At 41.3% G+C, this 23,865-nt stretch overlaps 1 protein-coding gene across 1 annotated transcript in view; it reads left to right on the top strand.

Moving 5' to 3' along the window:
• The window catches only part of kcnt2a (potassium channel, subfamily T, member 2a), a 78,563-nt gene that overhangs the window by 6,721 nt on the left and 47,977 nt on the right, over positions 1-23,865 (top strand). The window contains exons 8-12 of the mRNA XM_067453142.1: positions 4,244-4,327; positions 4,504-4,598; positions 13,393-13,573; positions 17,894-18,058; positions 20,924-21,060. Of these exons, the coding sequence (XP_067309243.1) occupies positions 4,244-4,327; positions 4,504-4,598; positions 13,393-13,573; positions 17,894-18,058; positions 20,924-21,060 (662 nt within the window). The remainder of the gene's footprint in view (positions 1-4,243; positions 4,328-4,503; positions 4,599-13,392; positions 13,574-17,893; positions 18,059-20,923; positions 21,061-23,865) is intronic.

Raw genomic sequence — 23,865 nt, 5'->3', positions numbered from 1 at the left:
TCTCCCGATTCAACGTCATCCATTAAAGCCCCGACATTGCCCACCAAGCCATTAAGAGCTACATCGGCGTTGGTGGGCAAAGCGTACTCGGCAGCAGCTCAGGCTGCGGCATGCTTGCACACTATGGCTATAGTGCAGGCATAACAAGCTGACCTGCTAAAAGATCTGGGGGAAAGTGAGGAGATCGGAGCTGATGTTATTAGAGAGCTCCGGTCATCAGCTGATCTTGCTCTCCGTGCCACCAAGGAGACGTCCAGATCTGTTGGCCGTTCTATGGCAGCCCTAGGGGCCATGGAGAGGCACTTGTGGCTTAACCTCACTGATATTAAGGAGAGAGATAAGAGCTTTCTGTTGGATGCGCCGCTGTCTCCTGATGGTCTGTTCGGTGACGCAGTCACTATGGTCACCGACAGATTTCAGATTTTCAGGCCAAGAAACAATCTGCGGCGCTCCAACAGTATCTCCCTCACAAACCCCAGACTTCTGCTGCTGCTTGGCGGGAGCAGCAGAAACCGAGTACGAGCTCCTCACACAGAGCACAACAAAAGCAGAGCGTCGCCACCCGTACCCCTCCACAAAAGGGGCGGGGCGGGGGACGACGCTCTCAGGCGCAGCCTTCGAAGGGTAAGGCGGATTTGAGGACCGTCATTACCTCTAAGAAGGCTGCGTCAAAAAGATCCTGACTCCACTGGAATCAGGGTCGTGAGGGTGGTCCCCTCCGGAGGCAGGCGGTGTTCACCTTAGCATATGGTGCCCGCCTCTCTTCGGTGCCCTCACAGGGTCAATCTGCTAATCCCGCCGCAATGCCGGGGCGCAGAGAGCCCTCGCAAGTTATTCGAGGATGGCTCGCACCCTCCCACGAGGGTTTTAGTGCAGTCAGGCCAGTCGTTCCTTGCTGGTTTGCCACTTCAGGGCGCTGCGCTCGCTGTGCAGAGTACATCAGAGGCCAGCCTCGAGAGGCTGGTACCCTTAGTAGGTTTTTTTTGGCAGAGTGGGAGAATCTTCCAAATATATCTCGTTGGGTCCTGCGTATTATAAGAAAGGGGTATGCCATCCAGTTCAGGTGTCGTCCACCCAGTTTCAACCGGGTTCTGCCCACAATGGTGGGCCCCGAGCAGGCTCTGGTTATGTCTCTAGAAGTACAGACTCTTTTGCAAAAGGGGGCTATAGAAAAGGTTCCTCCTCCCAGCTGGGAGTCGGGGTTTTACAGCCGGTACCTCATTGTGCCGATGAAGGATGTAGGGCTGCGGCCCATTTTAGATCTGCGCGTTCTGAATCGAGCGGTAGCAAAACTCAGTTTCAAGATGCTTACACTCAAACAGATCGTGTCACAGATCAGGTCCGAGGACTGGTTTGTCACGATAGATCTAAAAGACGCATATTTCCATGTATCCATCCTTCCGCAGCACAGGAAGTTCCTGAGGTTCGCTTTCGGGGGAGAAGCGTACCAATATCGGGTTCTTCCGTTCGGTCTAGGTTTGTCTCCCCGCACCTTCACGAAGTGTGTAGACGCAGCTCTGGTTCCTCTGAGTATGCAGGGGATCCGAATTCTCCACTACATGGACGATTGGTTGATTTTTAGCGTAGTCAGCACAATTAGCAGTTCAACATCGAGATGTTGTTCTCGCTTATATGAGAAAGCTGGGGCTGAGATTGAACTCCAGGAAGCGTGTTCTTTTGCCAACTCAGAGAACTACTTGTCTGGGGTCGTGGGGGATTCGACCACCATGCGGGCTCGCCTATCAGAGCATTCTGTGGGATTGATTCTCTCAGCAGTCAAAGGGGTGAAACTAGATCAACCACTTACTGTCAAACAGTATCAGAGACTGTTGGGTCTGATGGCAGCAGCGTCCAACGTGATTCCTTGCAGCCTGCTGTACATGAGACCGTTGGAGTGGTGGCTCCAAGGGGTTTTCCCTGAGGGGAAATCTTTCTTGTATTACCAAGGTCACGTGGCGTTGCCTTCTTACATTGATAATATGGAGACATCCTTGGTTCTCGGCTCAAGGCCCAGTGTTGGGAGTTTCTTGTCGTCGAGTCACTCTAACGACGGATGCTTCCCTCATGGGCTAGGGAGTGGTCATGAGTGGCTGCTCGGCCCGAGGGCCAGTGGCAGGACCATCATTGCTCATGGCACATAAATTGTCTGGAGATATTGGCTGTGTTTCAGGCCCTGAGACACTTCCTGTCAGAGCTCAGGGGCCATCATGTGGTTCGCCCGGACAACACATCAGTAGTCTCCTACATAAATCGCCAGAGGGGGTAGAGGTCACGCCCGTTAAACAAGCTGGCTCGTCAGCTCCTCCTGTGGGCCCAGGGGAAATTGAGTTAGATCAGAGCAGTTTACATCCCGGGGTATTTAAATGTGGAAGCAGACAGCCTGTCGAGACAGGGGCCAAGGCCTGGGGAATGGAGACTCCACACCAAGGTCGTGGAGCTCCTGTCGGAGAACTTCGGCAGGGCAGAAGTAGATCTGTTCGCGTCGTCAGAGACGTCTCACTGTCGCCTGTGGTTCTCCCTAACATCTCCAGCTCCTTTGGGGCTGGACGCCATAATACAGGAGTGGACAAGGCTGCCTCTGTATGCATTCCCCTCGATTGCTCTGCTTCCGGGATTTCTAGGGAGAGTGCGGCATGACGGGTCCATCTATTATTAGTGGCCCGGTTCTGGCCAGTGTGGTTCTCGGACCTTGTATCTCTCCTGGACGGCTCTCCAATGGAGATTCCGATCAGGAAGGGAAGGACCTACTCTCTCAGGTGAGGGGGACAATCTTGCACGCTCGCCCGGAGCTGTTTACCACATGCCTCTGGGTGGTGTTTCATTGGGGCAACATCTGCTAATTACTCATTTCCTTCGTGACACTTTGAGACTTAGGCCTCAGGTTCGCACCAGGGTGCCGGCATGGGACTTGGACATTGTATTACAGGGCCTTTCTTTGGCACCTTTTGAGCCAATTGAAGAAGTTCCTGCGAAGTTTCTCACTGTTAAAGCAATATTTGAATGGCTATTTCATCTTTTAAGAGAATTGGAGACATTCAAGCACTTTCTGTGGCGCCCTTTCCAAGCACGCAAATTCCGTGCTTGGAATTTGTGTGCTTGGAAAGGCTTTCTTATATCCCAGACTGGGTTATATTCCTAAAGTCCCTATTAATTTTGTAGGGCCGGTAATACTGCTGGCTTTTTGTCCTCCTCCTTTTTGGACGTCAGACCAGGAAACACTCAATCTGCTCCGCCCTGTGCGGGCACTTAATGCTTATGTCCACAGAGTTGCCCTGTGGAGGAAAACTGAACAGCTTTTCGTTTGTTTTGGGCCACCCTCTCGTGGGGGCCCAGTATCTAAGCAGAGAAGGTTAGATCTAACTTGCTTATGAGGTGGCCGGTCAGCCTTTTCCCTTGGCTGTAAGGGCCCACTCTACTAGGAGTATGGCGGCTTCTAAAGCTTTGTTATCAGGGGCTTCCCTGAATGAAGTCTGTGATGCGGCAGGGTGGTCCTCACCGCACACCTTTGTGAGGTTCTATGAGCTTGACCTCAACACCACCCCTGGGGCACGGGTGCTCGTTCATTAGCCAACGTTGGACGGGCATCCAGCTCGTATGGGGACGAGGGTATTGTCATTCCCGCAGCGGTGACGCAGCTCGAGTTCCCTTGAAACGGTTACGTATGTAACCTTAGTTCCTTGAATAGAGAACGAGACGCTGCATCACCATGGTGACTCCCTGAATGCTATAGGTGGATGTTTGTGGGCTGAAAATCCTGGATGAGACCGGATGATTCCACGACCTCGACACCTCAGTGTGGAGGTCTGGAAAAAACGGCAAGCCCCGACGTGGAGGTTGAGCAGAGTGCGCGGGAAGGAAACGCTTGTCTAATCTGCTTTTAAAAGACTGGCGTTCCTGATCTCTTTCTTGTGTGCAGTCAGTATATTGTTTTTTTGTGTATGAAGATGGTGAAACTCTTTTACAAAGACACAGAACTGGCAGACAATGGTTACACAGAGCGCTTACTTCAGGCTTTTCAGAAGCTAGTGCCTGTTTGTGTTCACGGGTCCTTTATAGGTTCCGGGTCGATGACGTCACCCGCCTAAGATGTTCTATCATCTCATTGGTTGGTTACATGCGTGCTTCTGGACGCAATCATGCAGAGCCGTTCCCGCAGGGTCTCGTTCCCTATTCAGGGAACTAAGGTTACATACATAAGAGACGTTTTCTGTGAAAATTTAATCGGCAGTCTTTGTTATAACAGATTATTCATCCTCCACTACGGAACCTCTTCATCCCTGTGTTTCTGAACTGCTGGTTGGCAAAACGTACTTTGGAAAACATGGTTGTGAGTATATGTTTTGAAAAAAAGTATAGATATTAATTTGTTATACTGTAATACTACTGTAGAAAATGTATCAGACTATTTGTCTGCCTTCTGTAGATTGCATTAAAATACAGTTAAACCAAAAATGGTTTGCCTACTCAACATAATTCCATCATATTTTTCTCTATGGCTCTTAGAATGATCTTCATCGTACTATTCACTGGACACAGTCAGCCATGTTCAATCAGGTCCTCATCCTCATCTCCACCATTGTCTGCCTCATTTTCACGTTGTGAGTCAGCTCATGTACACACTCACATTCAAGGCACACACACATTAACCGTCTAGATTAAACCAGAACTCAAATTCGGTCGTAAGCATATTAATACTCCCGGTCTTAAGTTTGCCTGTTTGCTCTAATTTTCCTGAGAATGCATTAGATTAGTGCAGATCTGTTCAGGGTAAAAAAATAAATAAAAAAATAAAACTCACTGATTGATTTGCAGCTCATTTTTGCAGTTTCTGCTTTTAGAGGCAGGAGCACTTAGTCACCACAAATGTGCTTGTCCGCATGTGTTCACATCCTTATTAATCCCTGGTGTGTTGCTAGACTAATTGTGAAATATTCTTTTACATAGTTGCCCAAAAGTGGTTTGCAGCCTGTAATACGGAAACCGGATTTTAAAAGGCCAGGCATCATGAAGTTGCTAAATTTGTTTACAGAGAAAACTTGACATTATGCACTAAATGACTGAGGATCACACACTACCAGACATTCAAGTAATTCAGAACATTTCTAGGAGATGTGTGACAAATTAAATGATGTGGTGAATTATTCAATTTATTTGATCAGTGTTGGGGGTAATGCATTACAAGTCATGTGACTTACATAAACAGATTACTTATTTAAGTAACACATTTAAATTTACAGCAAAATATCCAAGTTACTTTTTCAAATAGGTAATGCTTTGTGTACACATGATGGTTATTGTAATTCTAGACTATATGTCAGGAGGTATTTACTCATCTCACTTGCACAAAAACATACTCAGTATTCCTTGAAATTAATAAAAACAGTGAAACGCAAACTCACAAACCTGCAATAGTTAAATATGTTAAATAACACAAATATGCTTTATGTATTTAATCTCACTTTATTGACCGTGCCTTTGCTGCAGACATTTGATGAGCCAATGCAACCATACTAATATGCAAAAATACCTTTATCTAAACTTCACATCTGTGTTTAATTTGTTTGTTGTTATTGCTAAAGTAAGACCGTTACCCCAGTTTCACGTATTTTGCGTCAATACATGTTAAACATTTTAATTCAAACAATGCACTGCGATTTTAATGCAGCCCGTGTAGCACAGCATAAAATAGACTCCGTGTGGAAACAATCCCTGCCTTGCTGTATATGCACCACTCCTGGAATGCACTGCCAGACTGCATCTATGTGATATCTGTAATCAATTAACAAACATCTTGGTTAGAGATGTAACCTTAGTTCTCTGAGAAGGGAGTGAGATGCTATGAGAACACCTTCAGTGTGACTAATGGCCTTCCTTATAACATAATGCCATCTCATGGGCTTGTAGTGCTTATCACCATCCTGAGAATACTGAGAGTAGCTGGAAGGCTGGGCACAGTGTCTGCCCAAGCATATAAAACATCGTAGCAGGGAGCCATCCTCATGTCCATCCATCCTCAGAAGCCAAGCCATGCGCCTCAGAGGCCACAGAAAAAGCCTTGATCCCCCAATGAGACACCCATTGACACACTGTTTGGTGATGGCAGCTACTTTGTTTTTACCTCCAAAACACACAAACAATTGCTCCGATCTACACCATGTGGTTGAATGTTCAACAGATCATCATAGATCACTGAACAGACACACCTCACTCCCAGTCTACGAGTCAGGAGGAGAAAAGCCCTCCAAAAACCACTTGTAGGGAACAAAAGGAGGTCAAAGCAACCTTGGGAACATAACCTGGCATGGGTTGCAAAAAGACTTTTGGATGGTGTGCTAAACTTTCCAGAAAAATAGAAAGATCCCATAAGGAAATATGTACAGGGTGGAAAGGTCTACATGCTCAGCAGATATGGCTGCCACAAAAATCTTAAGAGTGGCTGGGGCTACCCCTGCCGAAAAGCAACTCTGCAAGAACTCCAGTATTGAACTGAAAGGGCAATGAACTGGGTCCAGGTAATGTTGACTGCACTGAGAGGCAAACAGCTTCCACTTCAGGAATGGATGGGGCTCTAGAGTTAAGAATAGTACAGTATCTGTCATTTTAACAGAGAGACCAGAATACATTAAAGTGCCCTGCTCAGGGCCCACACCCACAACTCCGGACAGTGATGCCAAATCATCCTCTGGGCCTGAGTCAGCAGGTCTGTTCTGATGGGAATGTCCCAAGGAGGGTAACAGACAAACAGACTGACTAGGTCTGAGAACCATATCTGAGTGGGCCAGAACAAATTGGTCGGAAGGTAAAAAGTATTGTCCTGGACCACACCTGGGCCAGGGCATTTATACCCAGACGTGACGGAGGCTTCAGGGAGAACCAGAGCAGCCAAAACCACTGTCATATGAGACTCACTACCAAAGAGGGAAGCCTCCACTCTCTTAGTTCCAAGCCTTGCCTCGAAAGTAGGTCCGCTCCCAGGTTCAAATGACCTGGACTTTGAACCACTGTAACTGACAAGAACCTGGTCTGTGGCCAAGGAAGGAATGCTTTACCAGCCTCTACAGGGGATGAGAACGTAGCTCTCCCTAGTGAGTCAGGTACGAGACCACTGTCATGTCATCCATCTTGGCCAATAAGTTACACCCCTTCAGATAGGGTAAGAAACATTTGTGTGCCAGAAACACTGCTAGTAACTCCAAACGATTTATGTGCCAGCCATGATGCACCCTTTTCCAGACTCCAAAGGTCTACACCTAGAAAAGTAATTTGCTGATGTGGCAACAACACTCTTCTAAAGGTTTATTTGTAAACCTAGGCTCCTTAAATGACAAAGAACTAAGCCTAAGTCAACATATCATTGACTTTTTGGACCTTCATTGGCACAACAAAAAAATGGCTATAGAAGCCTGAGTCTATCTGAGTGGGGGGTGGGGGGTGTCTCCTATCTGTTCTATAGCCCCTTCTCTAAGAGTGACAGAATCTCCTGACTCAACGTCAAACCCTCCCAAGGACACATTGTCAGGGGAAGGACCCTGTTGGAAAGAGGTGGACCTTTCCGAAATTGGATGGTGTAGCTGCGGTGTCGAATGGGGGCAGGTGTTGCCACGTACTATGCTAGGGGTGTTCTAATTATTGCAGAGAACCTTTGGCATCTGTGGAAACAGGAAGCACATGTGGAACTAATGAACTTAGTGTCATAGACTGTTCAACCTATGTAGGGCCCTGAGGCACATGAGCGGCGGGAACCTCTAATACAGGGAGCAGTCCAGTCATCTGATCAGCCCAGCCCTTTGACAGTGGGGAATTTCATTGTCGTCATAAACAACCACATGCATGTGACCCTAGAGTTTTTCCGGGAGTGCAATGCTGGGAGTGCAATGCTGGGAGATTCTGATGCATTGCTCGTCGAAAGGGCTCGGCCTAATACCAATAAGCATTTTGAAGCAGGATAGTTAAGAACAGAGCCAGAAGGCCACAATGAGAGAGGTGAATAGCTTGCTTGGTTAATCCAAACTCGGGTCTGGCCTCCGGAAACGAGTGAAGGAATCAGGAGCTGCCATTGGGGGCCTGAGAACCCAAGGCCTTAGCTGTTAAACTCAAGTATATCTGTCTGCGTTGGTGCTAGCGAACTGGAGGGAACTAAGACTAAGTCAATAGGTGATGGCTCACTACAAGGTACCTCAGAGGGGTACTGTAGAGAAGATGAGCGTAAACATACTGGTGGTGGTTGGAATTTGACCTCCCTGGACCTATGTGTGAATGAGCTGGCAAAAAGCAGCAGTCTCTAAATTTGTTTACCACAGTAGTCACAGACTCTCCAAATAGGCTGTCTTTAGGCATGGGGGCATCTAACAGAAAATACTTATCTTTCTCTTTGATGTCAGTAAACCACAGATGGCACTCTACTGACACCATTCCACCTGCCTATTGAGCAGGAAGCATGCTTGGTAGCTCTAAGTGCCAAGTCAGTAGCCTGCCTGAGTTCCTTAACATGCTCTGGAATCAAGATCTCCCCCACATCCATCTCAGTAAATCAGCTTGATAAGCTTGAAGCACAGCCATGGAATGAAGTTTTGCTACTGTCTGTCCAGCGGCCAAGTAATACTTTCCAACCAATATGAAAACAAGTATTCATGGTTTGGACGGCATTAGGGGCCAGGTCTTCCAAGATGGAGCTGAATTCAGCACAAGATGGACCGCGAGAGTCTCTTCAATAACTGGCATCGCCACATAGCCATGACTGTGACACAGTTACTTTTTAGGAAGTAATGCAATATTGTAACATTACTTAAAAAAACAACAAAAAAAACCTTTCCCTAACCCTGAAAACAATGTGTATGCTAAAATCTGACTAAAGATGAAAAAAATTTAGTTTGTTTCCATCATGCACGAAAGGATTTTCTGTGAAATCTGACAACTCAGACTGTCCAAAATTTACAAAGTAGCATAAGCAAAATTAGGGCAAATATCTGGGTAAACGTAGTGTATTCTGTTAAGAGAAAAACTCTAGAATTCTTTGTTTTTCCAATGAAGTCACTGCATATTATCTGCTACAGACCTCATCAACATTAACTTTTTTTTTGCAGTGAATATATTGGAGTTTTTTTCCTTTTATCTCAGGACTAAAGCAATATACTAATTGCTCTTTGGTCAAGTGTTCATCATTAGAAAACCACAGACAGCACTACATGATCACCATTACACTGCCAGTAAATGCATTGCAACGATTTTAGAGGAGATATTCACAAGCTGTTTGTTCAAAGACTTGGTGGCATTTTGAGAGCTAATGCAGACAGAGAGTTGGAGCAAAAGATGAGTCATCTGTCATTTCCTTATCCCATCACTTCATGACCATTTGCAACATCAGCCAATGTTTTAGGGAATGATAAATGCATCATGCTCAACTAACACATTATGACCATGATGCAATTCAAAAGTATTTAGCTGATTTTGTCTCTTTGTAAACCTCATAAATAATGTGAAATATCAAATAGAGTAATTTGGTAACAGATCATTTTATGGTGACGTAGTTACGTGTTACCACATGTACTATAGTAATGGTAGCACAGTAAATTATGGATTATACATAATACAAGTAACCCTAAACCAAACCCTATCCATAACTCCGTAGTAAGTACATTTAATATTACTTAATTAATATTACTCAGTACTTATTTGAGGAAGTACAATGTCAATTTAAAATGAAGTAACCAATCAAAAAATGTTTTTTTTAAGATTCATATTTAATCTTTAGAGAGGAAAAGTGTCATTGCTATTTAATAATGACTAGGTGAAATTGAACTAAAGGAAAGCAAAACTGACTGCTATGCAAAAATAAATAAATACATAATAATAATAAATAATTTTTGCATAATTTAAAAATATACAGAACATTTAAAGTTATAACAGTGAAAATAATCTTTTTCATTTCATCATGGCTTAATTTCTGCAGAAGTGTGTTGTAGTAAATATTTCAATTCTGAATTGAAATGAATAAGAATGAATAAGATTATTATTCATATACTCACCAGCCACTTGATTGGGTACACCTTGTTAGCAGTGGCGAGGCTACATAAGGGCCAAGGTGGCACTGTCCCACCCAGATTGACGGCTGTCCACCCAATCAATAAAAATAAAATAAAAACTGTGGGAAAGGAGAAATAAATCATGCATGCATGATAATAATAATAGCTCATAAATTTTGAGGATGTCACTCCGAAACTTTCCAGCATGTCTAAAAGCTGACACTCATCTTTAAATCACTGCGATGATGCAATCACACTGCTAAAAGTAAAGCGTTTCTGTCAAATAAAACCAAGGGTAATGCAGATATGACGCAATTGACAGGCGACTCCCTCAGACGCTATGCTCAGAAGTCCTGGCTCCTTGGTTAAAATAGTAATTTTCTTAGGATTTACAAATAGTTGGAAACATTTGGGATATTGTAAGAACTCAACTGAACAAAATATATAACACTGGCCTAGTGGTTTTTGGATATTTTACTGCAAAAATACTACAAAATGCAAGTACTGCATTATGTAGCTTTAATGAAGCTTTCTACACAGCACAATGAATCTCTTATTTACATAGTATCTACTCTATATATGAGACGATAATGTATAATTTATAATAAAAGGATTTGCAAGTAAGCAGAGCACTTGACATAAACCGGCCACAATTGTCCTCTATACCCTTAAATATGTTGGATGTAATGCTGTTCAAAACCATATCATAATGCACTGCGATACCGTGTACAAATGATGAACACTCAATGGCTAGAGAATACCCATAACGACCTCTGTTCACGCCGAACAAGCTCTTGCGTCTTGCCAGAAAAAAAATGTTCCAAATCGTGGATTAATTCCTTATTAAGGGAGGTTTTTATTAACAAAATTTCGGGAGGAGCACATGCTGATAATGAACCTAATTAAACACAAGTGGAGCACGCTCCGATAATTAAACCTAATTAAACACAAGTGGAGCACATCAAGCTAATCAACGATAAGAGGTGTGTATACAGCAGATTTACCTTCTTTCGTTGACCATTTTCATTTTAGCATGGATGCCTTTTCCGGCTGGTCGCCTCGCCCGCCCACGCTGTATAGATCGCTCAAACAGCTCGAAGAATGTAGAATGGCATTGTAGAATGGCAATTCTACAATGCTAAATTATTTTCCTTACAGAGTTCTAAGCCATTTTGGCCACTTCCATCACAGTAAAACCAATTCTGCTTTTCCTGAATGTAATTGTGTTTGCTACGAATCACAATTGCATTTCCGTTTTAAAGTCTAATCATTGTTCTAAGGTAACATACAGCTGGTTGTTTTAGAAAATAAATAAATAAATAAATAAATAAATAAATAAATAAATACATAAATAAAAATGACGTCGGAGTCGCGCTCGGACAGTTTAAAAATTGCACACCGCAGACTTGCAACAGGGGAAACTACAACAGAAATAGAAAATTTAAATAATTTGTTACAGGCACACATCGATCTTTCTTGCGATTGCCGCCTCTGCGTACTACAGACAATACTTTTCACACGCGACAATTGCGTTCATCATGGACCTGCACAAGGTTGCTGTGGTGATGAACTATAAATATAATGTTACTTGCTGGTAAAGCTAAATCACTAAAAGAGGCTAATACAAAGCGCATATTATGCCAAATGATCAGCCACTAGTTTGGAACCAGCTGATAATGTGAGCCTCACGTTTCAGATTCTGAGCGTTCTACAGGCGTGCACGTCACCAATGCTTCCATTCAGAGCAGTTCACAATGAATCGCACACATTCATGCCAAAGCGAATTCTTATTAAAAATGACAATGTTTTCCTTATTGTGATTTAATATTGTATGTCGTATTATACGCTTCACACAAAGAGGCCAATTAGCTGGCCTGAATGGTTGCAGCCAAGTGAAGCAAACTCACGTATAAGACTTTTCAAATGGGGTTTATTATCACCGTATATCCCTCGCACACATGGGGCAGTTAAACACTCCACTGACAACTGCGTTACTAAACAGAAAAACAAACGGCAAAGAGGAACAGAAATTTAGAACGCATCCATGCGACGTTCACAGCTCGCGCTTCATCTACTACGGACCAGGGGCGGGACTGTCCCTTCCTCTCAAACTTTGTATCAAAAATATCCAATAACTATCATAAAAGATTTGTAAAAATAACTAATCGAGTGTCTAATCCAAATGTAAGTCTTCTGAAGAGACACAATGGCTTGATGAATATATTTAACACAACGCACATACTGTAGTAAACACGGACATTCAAATGATTCCGAGACACGTGAAAACAACATGAGCACATGCAGAATCATTTTTTTTTATGTGTGCTAAACATTTACTGTTTTAGGAATAGTCATTTTCACATGATTTCTTGCGTTCAGAACTGTGACGGATTGCACTGATCAATTGAAGCGCTGCTGAAATGACGCTCCTCAATGTCAAAGTGCAAACATCATTTAAAAATTTAAATTTTAAATTCTGATGGCTGTCCTCTGCTTCTTGCAATTTTTGGGGGGTACTCTGGGTTTGGGCTAAATTCCGAGCCCGGAGCCCTCCCCCGGACAGCACGCCAAATACACATAATCTTTACTCTATTTATTTTGATGTAAGTGTGAACTAGTGAAGTGAAGTATTTATTAACAAAATTTCGGGAGGAGCACGTGCAGATAATTAAACCTCATTAAACACAAGTGGAGCACGCTCAGATAATTAAACCTAATTAAACACAAGTGGAGCACATCAAACTAATCAACGATAAGAGGTGTATGTATATATATATATATATATATATATATATATATATATATATATATATATATATATATATATATACAGCAGATTTACCTTCTTTCGTTGACCATTTTCATTTTAGCATTCCTTTTAGCATCTCCTCACTTGATTCTAACAAACTCTTATTAGATGTCAACACAATCTATAATACACTCCAGTCCAGTTCTAGAGTATCTCTATCACAGGGGATACTCTTGGTTCGGACAAATTCCGAGCCCGGATCCCTCCCCCGGACAGCACACCAAATAAGCATAATCTTTACTGTATTTAATTTGATGTAAGTGTGAACTAGTGAATTGATTAATATATTGTTTAATTAAGGTTTATACATGCTGCACACACTGCTAACACATCTGCCTAAATGCATTGTTTGGCTACCATATTATTGGCTGATTATATGCATACGTTAAAAGAACAGTTGAACAGGTGTACCTGATAAAGTGGCCAGTGAGTGTATATGAATAATTTTACAATAATAATGTATTGATACATAAATTACTGCAGTATTCACTCATTTTCTGTAAACATAACATGGACACTTTTGTGCTGTTTACTTTTGTTGTATTTTCCACCTTTCTTCAGCATTTGTGGAGTTGAGCATTTGCAGCGGGCTGGACTCACATTCACAGTTTTTGACTCTTTCTACTTCTGCATCGTGACCTTCTCAACAGTGGGGTTTGGAGATGTTGTTCCTGATATCTGGCCCTCCAAGTTGTTAGTGGTTATCATGATATTTGTCGCTTTAATGGTCCTGCCTATCCAGGTAAGCTTGCTCTTGATCCTATACTTTAAGATGATGATTTATTAACAAAGTCTCGGAGGAAAACATTCAAATGGAGCCCTCCCCTCGGACAGCATGCCAAAAATGTATACTCCTTTACTTTATCTGATTATTTGTAAGTGTGAACTAGTGAAATACAGGTTCCCTATATTGAGGGAACTTCGTACTGCGTCGGAACGACAGATTTGGGGATATTCCCTTAGCAACAGCGCATCTCAAGTCTGAAGGAAACTATTCCAATCTTGATTGGTGTTGCGTCATGACATAGATGTGACAGCATACCCAGAAGCTACATAAGGGGGGAAGGCGCATAGTAACGGCAGCTATCACTCTTAAAAAAATAAGATCACAAATAATTGTCGTGGTCAAAATTGTTGGTACCCCCTGATAAATATGATCAAATATCACTGTAAAAAATAAATCTGCATTGTTCATCCTTTTGATCTTATTCATAAAATAAATCCTCATTCATAAAATAAGGGCGCTCAGGCAGTTCTTGAGGGGGCTGCCTGTAGTAATTCTGTGTTCTCTGTCCCCGTGCGGAAGCCCGCATTGTGGCTTCTTCCCCCAGGTGGAGAACCACATGCTTGAGTAGTTTGATTCCGAGGAATTAGAGGTGCTCAGCATCGAAGGAGTGAAGTAAATGAGAGCTTGCCACGTCATAATGCAAGTGTCGATCTCGCGTTACTGAGGCAGCGCATAGATTACGGGTCTGCAATAAAATAAGTTTGAACACATGCAATCTGTGTACATGTGATACTGTTTGGTGCGAGGCATGAAGTCAGCTCCTGAGGGTGCCGGCTGTTTTTATTGAGAAATATCTTTCAGGGCGAAGCATACCAGTATCAGGTTATTCCGGTCGGCCTAGCTCTTTCCTCTCGCACCTTTAGCAAAGTGTATGGATGCAGCTCTGGCTCCTCTCAGACTCCAGGGCATCCGTATATTGAATTTTATCGACAACCGGCTCACAATGGCCCAGTCGTGAGAAATGGCAGTTCGGCATCGAGATGTCGTTCTGGCCCATAATCTGTGTTTGGGGTTGAGACTCAACGCAAGAAGAGCGTTGATGCCCTCCCAGAGAACCAGGTTCCTGGGAGGTGTATGAAGCTTGAGTACGATGTGGACACAATGGTCTCCTGTACGTATCAAGTTCATTCAGGCGATGGTCTCCAGAGAAAAACTACGCAGCAGCCACACTATGAAGCAGTTTCAGAGACTGCTGGTGCTCATGGCAGCAGCATCCAACATAAAACCTTTTGGTCTGTTGCACATGAGACCCCTACAGTGGTGGCTGAAGACCAGGGGGTTTTCCCGGAGGGGAAATCCATTCCGTATGATCAGGGTAACACGTAGATGCCTTGGTTCCCTAGTTATTGAAGAAACCCTGGTTTCTGTCCCAAGATCCAGTGCTGGGAGCGTCATGTTGCCGGAAATCCATTTTAACAGACGCCTCCCTCACTGGTTGGGGCGCGGTCATGGACGGCCGCTTTGCGGGAGGTCTGTGGGAAGCCCGGCATTCTTCCTGGCACATCAACTGCCTGGAAATGCTGGCGTTCTACAAAGCTCTGAGGAGCTCTTTCCTGGACCTCCACGGCAACCATGTCCCAATACGATCCGACAACAAGGCCGCAGTATTGTATCTGAATTATCAAGGGGGCCTGAGGTCACGCCCTCTATGCATACTGGCGAACCAGGTCTTCCTATGGTCCCAGGGGGGAAATGTCATCCCTCAGGACGATGGACATCCCCGGGGACCGAAATCAGGGACCAGACCTCCTGTCGAGGCAGGGGCTGAGGCCCGGGGAGTGGCGGGTCTACCCAGAGGTGGTGGAAGCCATGTGCGAGAGGTTCAGCCCAGTGGAAGTGGATGCTTGCATCTCGAGAGACGTCGCACTGCCCACTGTGGTTTTTCTTTCTGCATACTACTTTACTTTATTATTATTATTATTATTATTATTATTATTATTATTATTATTATATCAACTCTTGAAATAGAGTTTTTCCAACTTTTTGATGCCAGTATGATGATCCCCTTGCATGGAAATACAAATATAATTCTAAACTATAATGGCAGATAATTTTACTGTATAAAAACACAATTATCCACTTTACTGGAGGTGTCTAATTTGGGGCAGATGATTACATATTGATCACCGCATCACAGGGTGAGCTGGATTGGAGATGAGGATTTGGCTGTGTTGCCTCCCTTAAGAGTCCCAGAAATTGCCAGAGTCTGATCTGGAGCTTACAGCCATACTTGCCCCGGCAATTGAGAGCATCAGACTTGAGTGGGACCCTCCTCCATGTCCCAGGTGCTCAAGGATGGATGATGGGCTGGGATGGCTCGTGCATAAAGTGCCTGTCAGTCCTCATTGCCCTTCTTCCCGGAAGTGCATGAAGAGGTGTTGAAATTTTTGAAGTCCCCACTGACTTTTCATGATTGTTCAGCAGCCTCTTCCACCATTGCTGCTCTCAACGGCGCCACAATGAAAGGGTACACATTCTGTTGCGATGCAACTGTGTCGTCAGAGCTGTTTGATATGGTGTGGTGACCCAAAGCCCCTGTCTAAATTCTGTAGGTTTATGTCTTCCCTGGTGGCTAAGACCTAAAAAGCTGCAGGCCAGGCCTCATCCACCTTGCATGCTATGGCTATCCTTCAAGTCCATCAAGTGAAGGTACTCAGAAAGATGCACAAGGGCAATGCTGACCCTGCTCTCATGCAGGGGTTGCGTGCAGCAACCGACCTCGCCCCACAGGTGACGAAGGTTACCGCACACTGTCTTGGTCAGGTGATGACCACTTGACTATGGCTCAACCTGGCAGATATGTGAGGCTGAGCGAACATGTTTCCTCAACACTCCTATCTCTCTGGCTGGGCTATTCTTTGCCTTTGGGCAACCCCCACATGTTTATTTCCACAGTAAGTCTCTCCGAGCATGTTTCTTCCCTTGGCAGGACACCTTGCCACTCCTGGGGTTTAAACATTCCACCTGCGGCTGAATATCTGTATGAGCTCCATGTGCAGCCCATACAAGCCCTCCCTGTGGGCAGGCATTGTTGCATTTCTTCACGTAGGATATGCTTCCCGGTGTACCTTGGTATTGGCTTTTAGCCAATTGCTCATGCTAATCTCGCGGCAGGGAGCTCAGGTCAGCATATGACGTTCAACAGGGCCGTGCACAGACATTTTGAGGGGCAGTGGCCCAAAACCAAAAAAGTGGTTTAACGCAGTTCATAGATGGGAAGGAAGGAGGCGGGAACCGGAGAACAATCAACAACTGTAATCAAAATAAACAAAAGGAAAGTAAACCGCGGGCAGCCCCTCACGGACGACTGCCCGCACACACATAATAAAACGCAGGCAGCCCCTCACAGAAGACTTCCCGCACACACACAACAAAACGTAGACAAAACATAACATAAAATCCAGGCCTGGTCCTTTCTCTTCTTCTGCTGCCTTCGCTCCTCCTTTAATGCGCCCGTCACTCGGTCGCGAGACGAGACCGGTGTGGCGCGCAGCTGGCACTCATTAGCACTCGTCACCGGCCCGCTCTCACGGTCCCTCGCCCCTCTGCTTGCCACAAGGGGGCACTATAAGGGGGTTGAGTCATCTCAATTTAAAGAATGAATATCAAACCATTTACAATCATGGCACTATCATGTCATATCAATTATGTACAATACAATTAGCACAATTAATTAGTGCTAATTTAATTTATGTTGTTGTAATTGTTCTTTCAAAAAGTTGATTCTGTGCTAATTTGATCTATTTTTTTTCTATTGGAGATTTAAGTAGCAAATGAAAAATCACTAAAATTATTGAATATATTTTGAGACAAAGGTCTTGTTTATGATTTCTGTAACTATTTCCATACTTAAATAATTGCCATTTATCTTGTCACTACATTATAGCAAATAGGTTATATATATATATATATATATATATATATATATATATATATATATATATATATATATATATATATATATATATATATATATATATATATATACTATATTTTTTATTAAAAAAATATATAATAAAAAACAACACAAAACTATAGGCACATTTTCATACAGTCAAAATGTGGTGTTCTTAATAGAATAAAATTAATATCATGGTTTCTTTGCAATTTGTATGAAATGGAGCCATCCTCTTAAAAGGCTTATACAATATTAATGCACTTAACAATTCCCAGATCCCATGAGTGACATCTTAGAGCAACAATCTCTAATGGCATTACAAAATGAGAGTGAAATCTATGCATTATCGTGTTTTCTCTGTGGTGTGATGGCACTAGTTTGAGGATCTGGTCTACTTGTGGATGGAGCGGCAGAAGTCAGGAGGAGATTACAGCAGGCAGAGGGCAGAAACGGAGAAACATGTGGTGCTGTGCGTCAGTTCAATCAAAATCAACCTGCTGATGGATTTCCTAAATGAATTTTATGCCCACCCCAGACTTCAGGTACAACGAAAAAAAAAATGATAAAACAGAATTCATTACAGCTCAAAGGTAACACAGTTCCAACGGATGGTCTTTTTGGCAGCTATTGAAATACTTAATTGTTGTTTTTACTGTCCTTACTGATATTATAGGACTGATATTTGCTTTATTTACAAATAGTTTGTTTCATTTATTCAATAATCAACAGTTCATGGGGTCAATTTATTACTACATTATACATACATTATCATGATTTGCCTGTGCAGGTATTTTAGTAATAAGACATCTTACATTTAATAATAAGAAATTAAATAATAAGAAAATACTTACTTTTGCTGTGCAATCTGGTCATTCACTTAATGAAAATGCATTTTATGGGAAATGCACTAGACGGTGAGCCTCAGAGGTGGACAGTAACTAAGTATATTTACTTGAGTACTGTACTTAGGTACACTTTTTGAGTATCTCTACTTTACTTGAGCATTCATTTTTTTTGGAAACTTATGACTTTTACTTTACTACATTTGAAAGACAAATATTGTACTTTTTACTCCACTACATTTCTACCTAGATCGAAAGTCATTTCTGTAGCAGCTCTGAAAGTCGGTGGGTGATTTTTTCCTTCTTTAAAAGTTTTTGTTGTTGTTGTTGTAGCAGACAGTCTATTACGAATCTCTCTTATTTGGTCATATACATTTTCCCAACATTTTCCCCATTTTTTTTTTTAACACTGATCAGTTTTTAGCAAAATGGAAGAAGACGGTTCTTAGGCACAAGTGTGCACCAATAGCCATACTTTGAAAGTATGTTTCAGTTTAAAAAAAAAAAAACAAGATTAGTTTAGTTGGCATACACTTGGTGCCTGTCTTATAAAATATAAAAAATATAAACGTCTGGGAGAAAGATAAGAGTAAAGTTGGGAGAATATCATAAGTGTATCAGTGTATTGGATCCGTGCATTCAGCCTTAAAGTGACAGCAGCTTTGTAAAGAGCTTTGTAACTTTTATAAAAGTATTTAAATGAGTTTAAGTTAGTCGAATGGTAGTATGTCAGATGGAGCATCACTGACTGGCTTAAACCATGATGACAGTGTGCATTTATACAACAATAATAAAATAATGCATTGGCATAAAAAGGAAATTTACTTTTGATACTTAAAGCTGCAGTCCGTAACTTTTTGCACTCTAGTGGTTAATAAACAGAACTGCATGCATCTTGCAGAAGAACATTGCAACCGGAGCTACTTCTCTCTGTTTATGTCTATGGTGGATCACACAGGGACTGTGCTCCTCTGCAGCGGTACCTAACAGTCTGGCCTGAATAGTCCCAATATAAATACTTTTTATAAGTGTACCATAATGATTCAAGGTAAGACAAAAACACGGTTTGGAAAATGGATTCATGTTATACATTCTCATTATATATTTTGTGTAAATCTTAAACACAAAAAAGTTACAGACAGCAGCTTTCAGTACTTTTGAAAACAAATACTTTGACTTGTAACAGGGTAATATTTTACTAGTAGTACTTTTACTTTTACTCAAGTAATAGAGTTGTGTACTTTGTCCACCTCTGGTGAGCATACACGACACACTATTCCTGCATACACGCCCAAGCCTACCTGTTAGTGACTGACTTTAAGCAAATGAATGAGCGTTTACCATACCCTGTCATGCACTTTGAGAGTTGCGTGTGCGTCCTCAGCGCAAAATATCTGTAAATGTTACTAATTCACACGAGTATTTCCATTTTGCATGAAAGCGCATCATAATAGTCTGCAAGCTTCAAACTTTATTGAATGAGCACAAAGCAGAGAGTTAATATTCAGCACAAAAACATTAATTTAGCTGAAATATCTGTTGTTGGATGCCAACTAATCGATTATTAATATAATTGTTAATTTTAATAAAATTATTGTGTATGTGTTTTTATTTAATATGTACAATTTTAATATTTTCTTGCTGTAGATCTACAATTGTACTACAATTGTGTAAAAACAACTGTAATTACAATTTATTTTATTTATGTTCTATTTTGAAAACTAGTAGGTGTTTTTTTTTTTTTTTACTTCCATAATATTTAGATGGGGACACCACAACACAATTCTGCTTTGGGCACACATTTGGCCAGCAGTGGCCCTTCCTTTAAAGATTCAACAGTCCATGCGAATAGGGCTTTGTGATGCAACACGCTACAATGGAAACTTCAATATATTGTTTATTTGGACGGTGTTGCAGATATATGTTGAATGGACTTTATAAGCGAAGCACTAGCGTTCACTCCACACAAGTATTAGCCTACTCAATATTTTCTTCATTTTATTGAAAATTGACCACTTTTCCCTTCTGAGACCTGCTTTCAAAAGCACCCGTAAGAGCTGCATTGTGTGGTTTGAGTTGGGGGAGGCGACATACGTTAAAGGGGCGTTTTCAAAATATGCTTCTTTTTTATTTTAATTATGGTAGATGCCACTGATGTCGCAGAAACCACATATTTCACCTTTAAGTAATGTCTGTACACCCTGCTGAAAAATACAGGTTGATAAGCTAACTAGACCGGCACTATACCAGCTAACTAAACCGTCACTATACCAGTCCTTACCAGATTGGGCCAACATGAAATTCATATTGGATAATGCTGCATTTTTCAGCAGGGTAGTCAGTACAGTTCACCCAATGTAAAAATTAAAGCTGTCATCTTTAATCACACAATTAAAAGTCACAATGCCAATTATCACCATCACCCCAAAAAGCTGTTGAGCTGTATCTATATCAGTGCAGGTCTCGGTAAGTTTATATGAAATGTATGGATCAAATAATTTTCCAGGAAAGAGAAAATAGATACCTGACAAACTTCCTTTGTTGTGGCTATTTGATGTTTTCCAGGAGCACTATGTCATCATCCTTTGCCCAAAAGAGTTGGATGCAGCAGTGAGACATGTACTGCGAATTCCAATGTGGTCACATAGAGTCATATATCTGCAGGGCTCTGCTCTCAAAGACCAAGATTTGACCAGAGCAAAGTGAGTTCACACATTTGGGTTTCAGCTGTAAAAACCAATGCCATGTATAGTAAAATGTCATGCCCGGCTTATCACACTGAGTATTTATATTAAAAACAAACATAAATTATATCTTAAAAGATTTTTTGAGTTAGCAAACTACAAATTTTCACTAGAAATCTAATGGAACAGATTTAAATGCCAATTTTTTTTGCTGTGAAGTATTTAAATATTATCAAAAAGAATATATATATATATATATATATATATATATATATATATATATATATATATTCTTAAATATATATATATTAAATGCATCGGTAACACTTTGCGGTAAGGGTACATGAATTATCATGAATTCGTGCATTAATTCATGCATGACTTATGCATTACTACATGCATTAATATCTCATGAATCATCAGGAACTAACAGGAATTCAAAGTCTTTGGTAACGCTTTAGATTACGGCCCAGAAAGTACTGTATAATTAAAGTGAATTTACAGCATAACTTTCTGTAATTATAGTGTAACTATAAAGTAAGTATATGGGAACGATATGTAATATTGGGGGAATAAAGGGGTAACTATCAGGAAAATGTACAAATTATTTATACTGTAAGTATTTTTTTTTTATTAAGGGGTAATTATACTGTAAGTAATCTTTAATTAAGGGGTAATTATACTGTAAGTATTTTTAATTAAGGGTAATTATACTGTAAGTATTTTTTAATTAAGGGGTAATGTAGTTACAGGGTAAGTATGGATGTGCGGGCTGTAAATTAAAGTGGCTCTTGTTCCCCTCTTGTTTCATGTAGTTACGGGGTAAGTATGAATGTGCGGGCTGTAAATTAAAGTGGCTCTTGTTCCCCTCTTGTTTCATGTAATTACAGGGTAAGTACAATAAAAACACAAATACAATCTGATATCACTCAGAAACCTTTATTTAAAAAATGAAAAATAAAAACTTTTTTTTAAAACAGATTTAGAACACATTCATTTTTCTTGGTTGGCTTCATTGATTCATTAATTATACCAAAAAATACTTACAGTATAATTACCCCTTAATTAAAAAATCTTACAGTATAATTACCCCTTAATTAAAAAATACTTACAGTATAAATAATTTGTAAATTTTCCTGATAGTTACCCCTTTATTCCCTTTAAATAATTCCCTTTAAATTCACTTTAATTATACAGTACTTTCTGGGCCGTAATCTAAAGCGTTACCAAGTCTTTCATTTATGACTTCATGGATGAACAACACCTTAATTAATACATTAACTAAGGTGAGTAAATCATCATACATTATGGTTTATTGATGTTTTCAGTGTTCATAAAAAACATCTAATTCATGCATGTAAGACTACTTTTAATTATGTTTTATTATATTTATCGGGAGGAGCACATTCAGACAATTAACCTGATTAATTTGCTTCACTCTAGTTGTGTAATGTAAGTGTGAACTTGTGAATTATTAAAGGAATATTCAAAAATCAACGTTACCTTATGCATGAACAGGCTAGAATGTTATATAAATTCATGTGATTAACTCATGAGTTTTTTTTATTAATCATCTGAGTTTAGCATGTTCATGTCTTTTCATAGTAGCCTGCATGTAAATGGTCAGACCCCAAAACTGGCCACAGGCTCAGCACATAGCACAAGAATTCTGTTGACATTATAATACATCATACAATACATCAGTAGTCATCATTAACTAATTATTAGCTTATTATGACTTCATCATGTTTGTGGCCCCTCAACTAAAGTGGTGACATGGTCCTTTGAAACAATGATGAATCGAATGTGTTATTAATGATGGCATTGTGAAATGACATGGATATGTACATGAAAGTTCAAGCCTTTACACACAGTTATCGTAAGCTTTTTCATAGTTTAATGTGAGGTACAGATGAATGTTAAAGTCGAAAAATTCAAGTTCACGTAAACTCTTCCCTCTCTGCTGCGGCGTCAGGTAATGACAGTCAACACGATGATGATTCAATATTCCTGTTATTATACTTAAAATAGTTTACAGAAAAAGCTTAACAAACTATTGGATAGATAAGCTATTAAGCCTACAGTACGTATTAATATCTCTTTCCTTTGTGCATTTCTTTTACTGTCTATGGTTTAATGTTGTGGAGCGGAAGCATTGCCTCTGCACGTGTGGGCGCTATAGCTGTGTCTCATTTCGTTAAATTTCAAAGGCTGCGTCCTCCGGAGGACACGTCCTGTGTAGGATGCAGTATACGGAGTGTCCTCAATCAGAATTAAAGGGTTACTTCACTGCTTTTTCATATTAAACTAGGTTATTCCCTTAACTAAAACGAGTTGATACATACCTCTCTCGTCTCAGTGCGTGCACTTAATCTCTCTGACGCGCTGTGACGATCTGATAGCATTTAGCTTAGCCCACTAAGCCCAGTTCATTCACTATAGAATCAAACAGAGATCAAGTTAGAAGTACCAAACACCTCCATCTTTTCCCTATTTAAATACAGTTACACAAATAGTTGAACGATCAAGTATGGTGACAAAATAAAACGTGGTACTTCTCTAATCGGATTAAAAAGGAGAACTATAATGTATGGTGGATTAGCACTTCTAAGGGTGCGTTCACACTTGTCATGTTTGGTTCGATTAAAACGAACCCTGGTGCGATTGCTCGTTTAGTGCGGTTCATTTGAACATATGTGAACGCTGCCATCCGAACCCTGGTGCGCACCAAACAAGCGGACCGAGACCGCTAAAAAGATGGGTCTCGGTCTGCTTCCAAACGAACTCTGGTGCGGTTCGATTGATATATGAACGCAACACGGA

This window comes from Pseudorasbora parva, chromosome 9, assembly GCF_024679245.1.
Source record: "Pseudorasbora parva isolate DD20220531a chromosome 9, ASM2467924v1, whole genome shotgun sequence".
Taxonomy (NCBI): Eukaryota; Metazoa; Chordata; class Actinopteri; order Cypriniformes; family Gobionidae; genus Pseudorasbora; species Pseudorasbora parva.
Note: the sequence above shows the minus strand (reverse complement) of the source record. Positions and strands in the feature narration are given on the sequence as shown.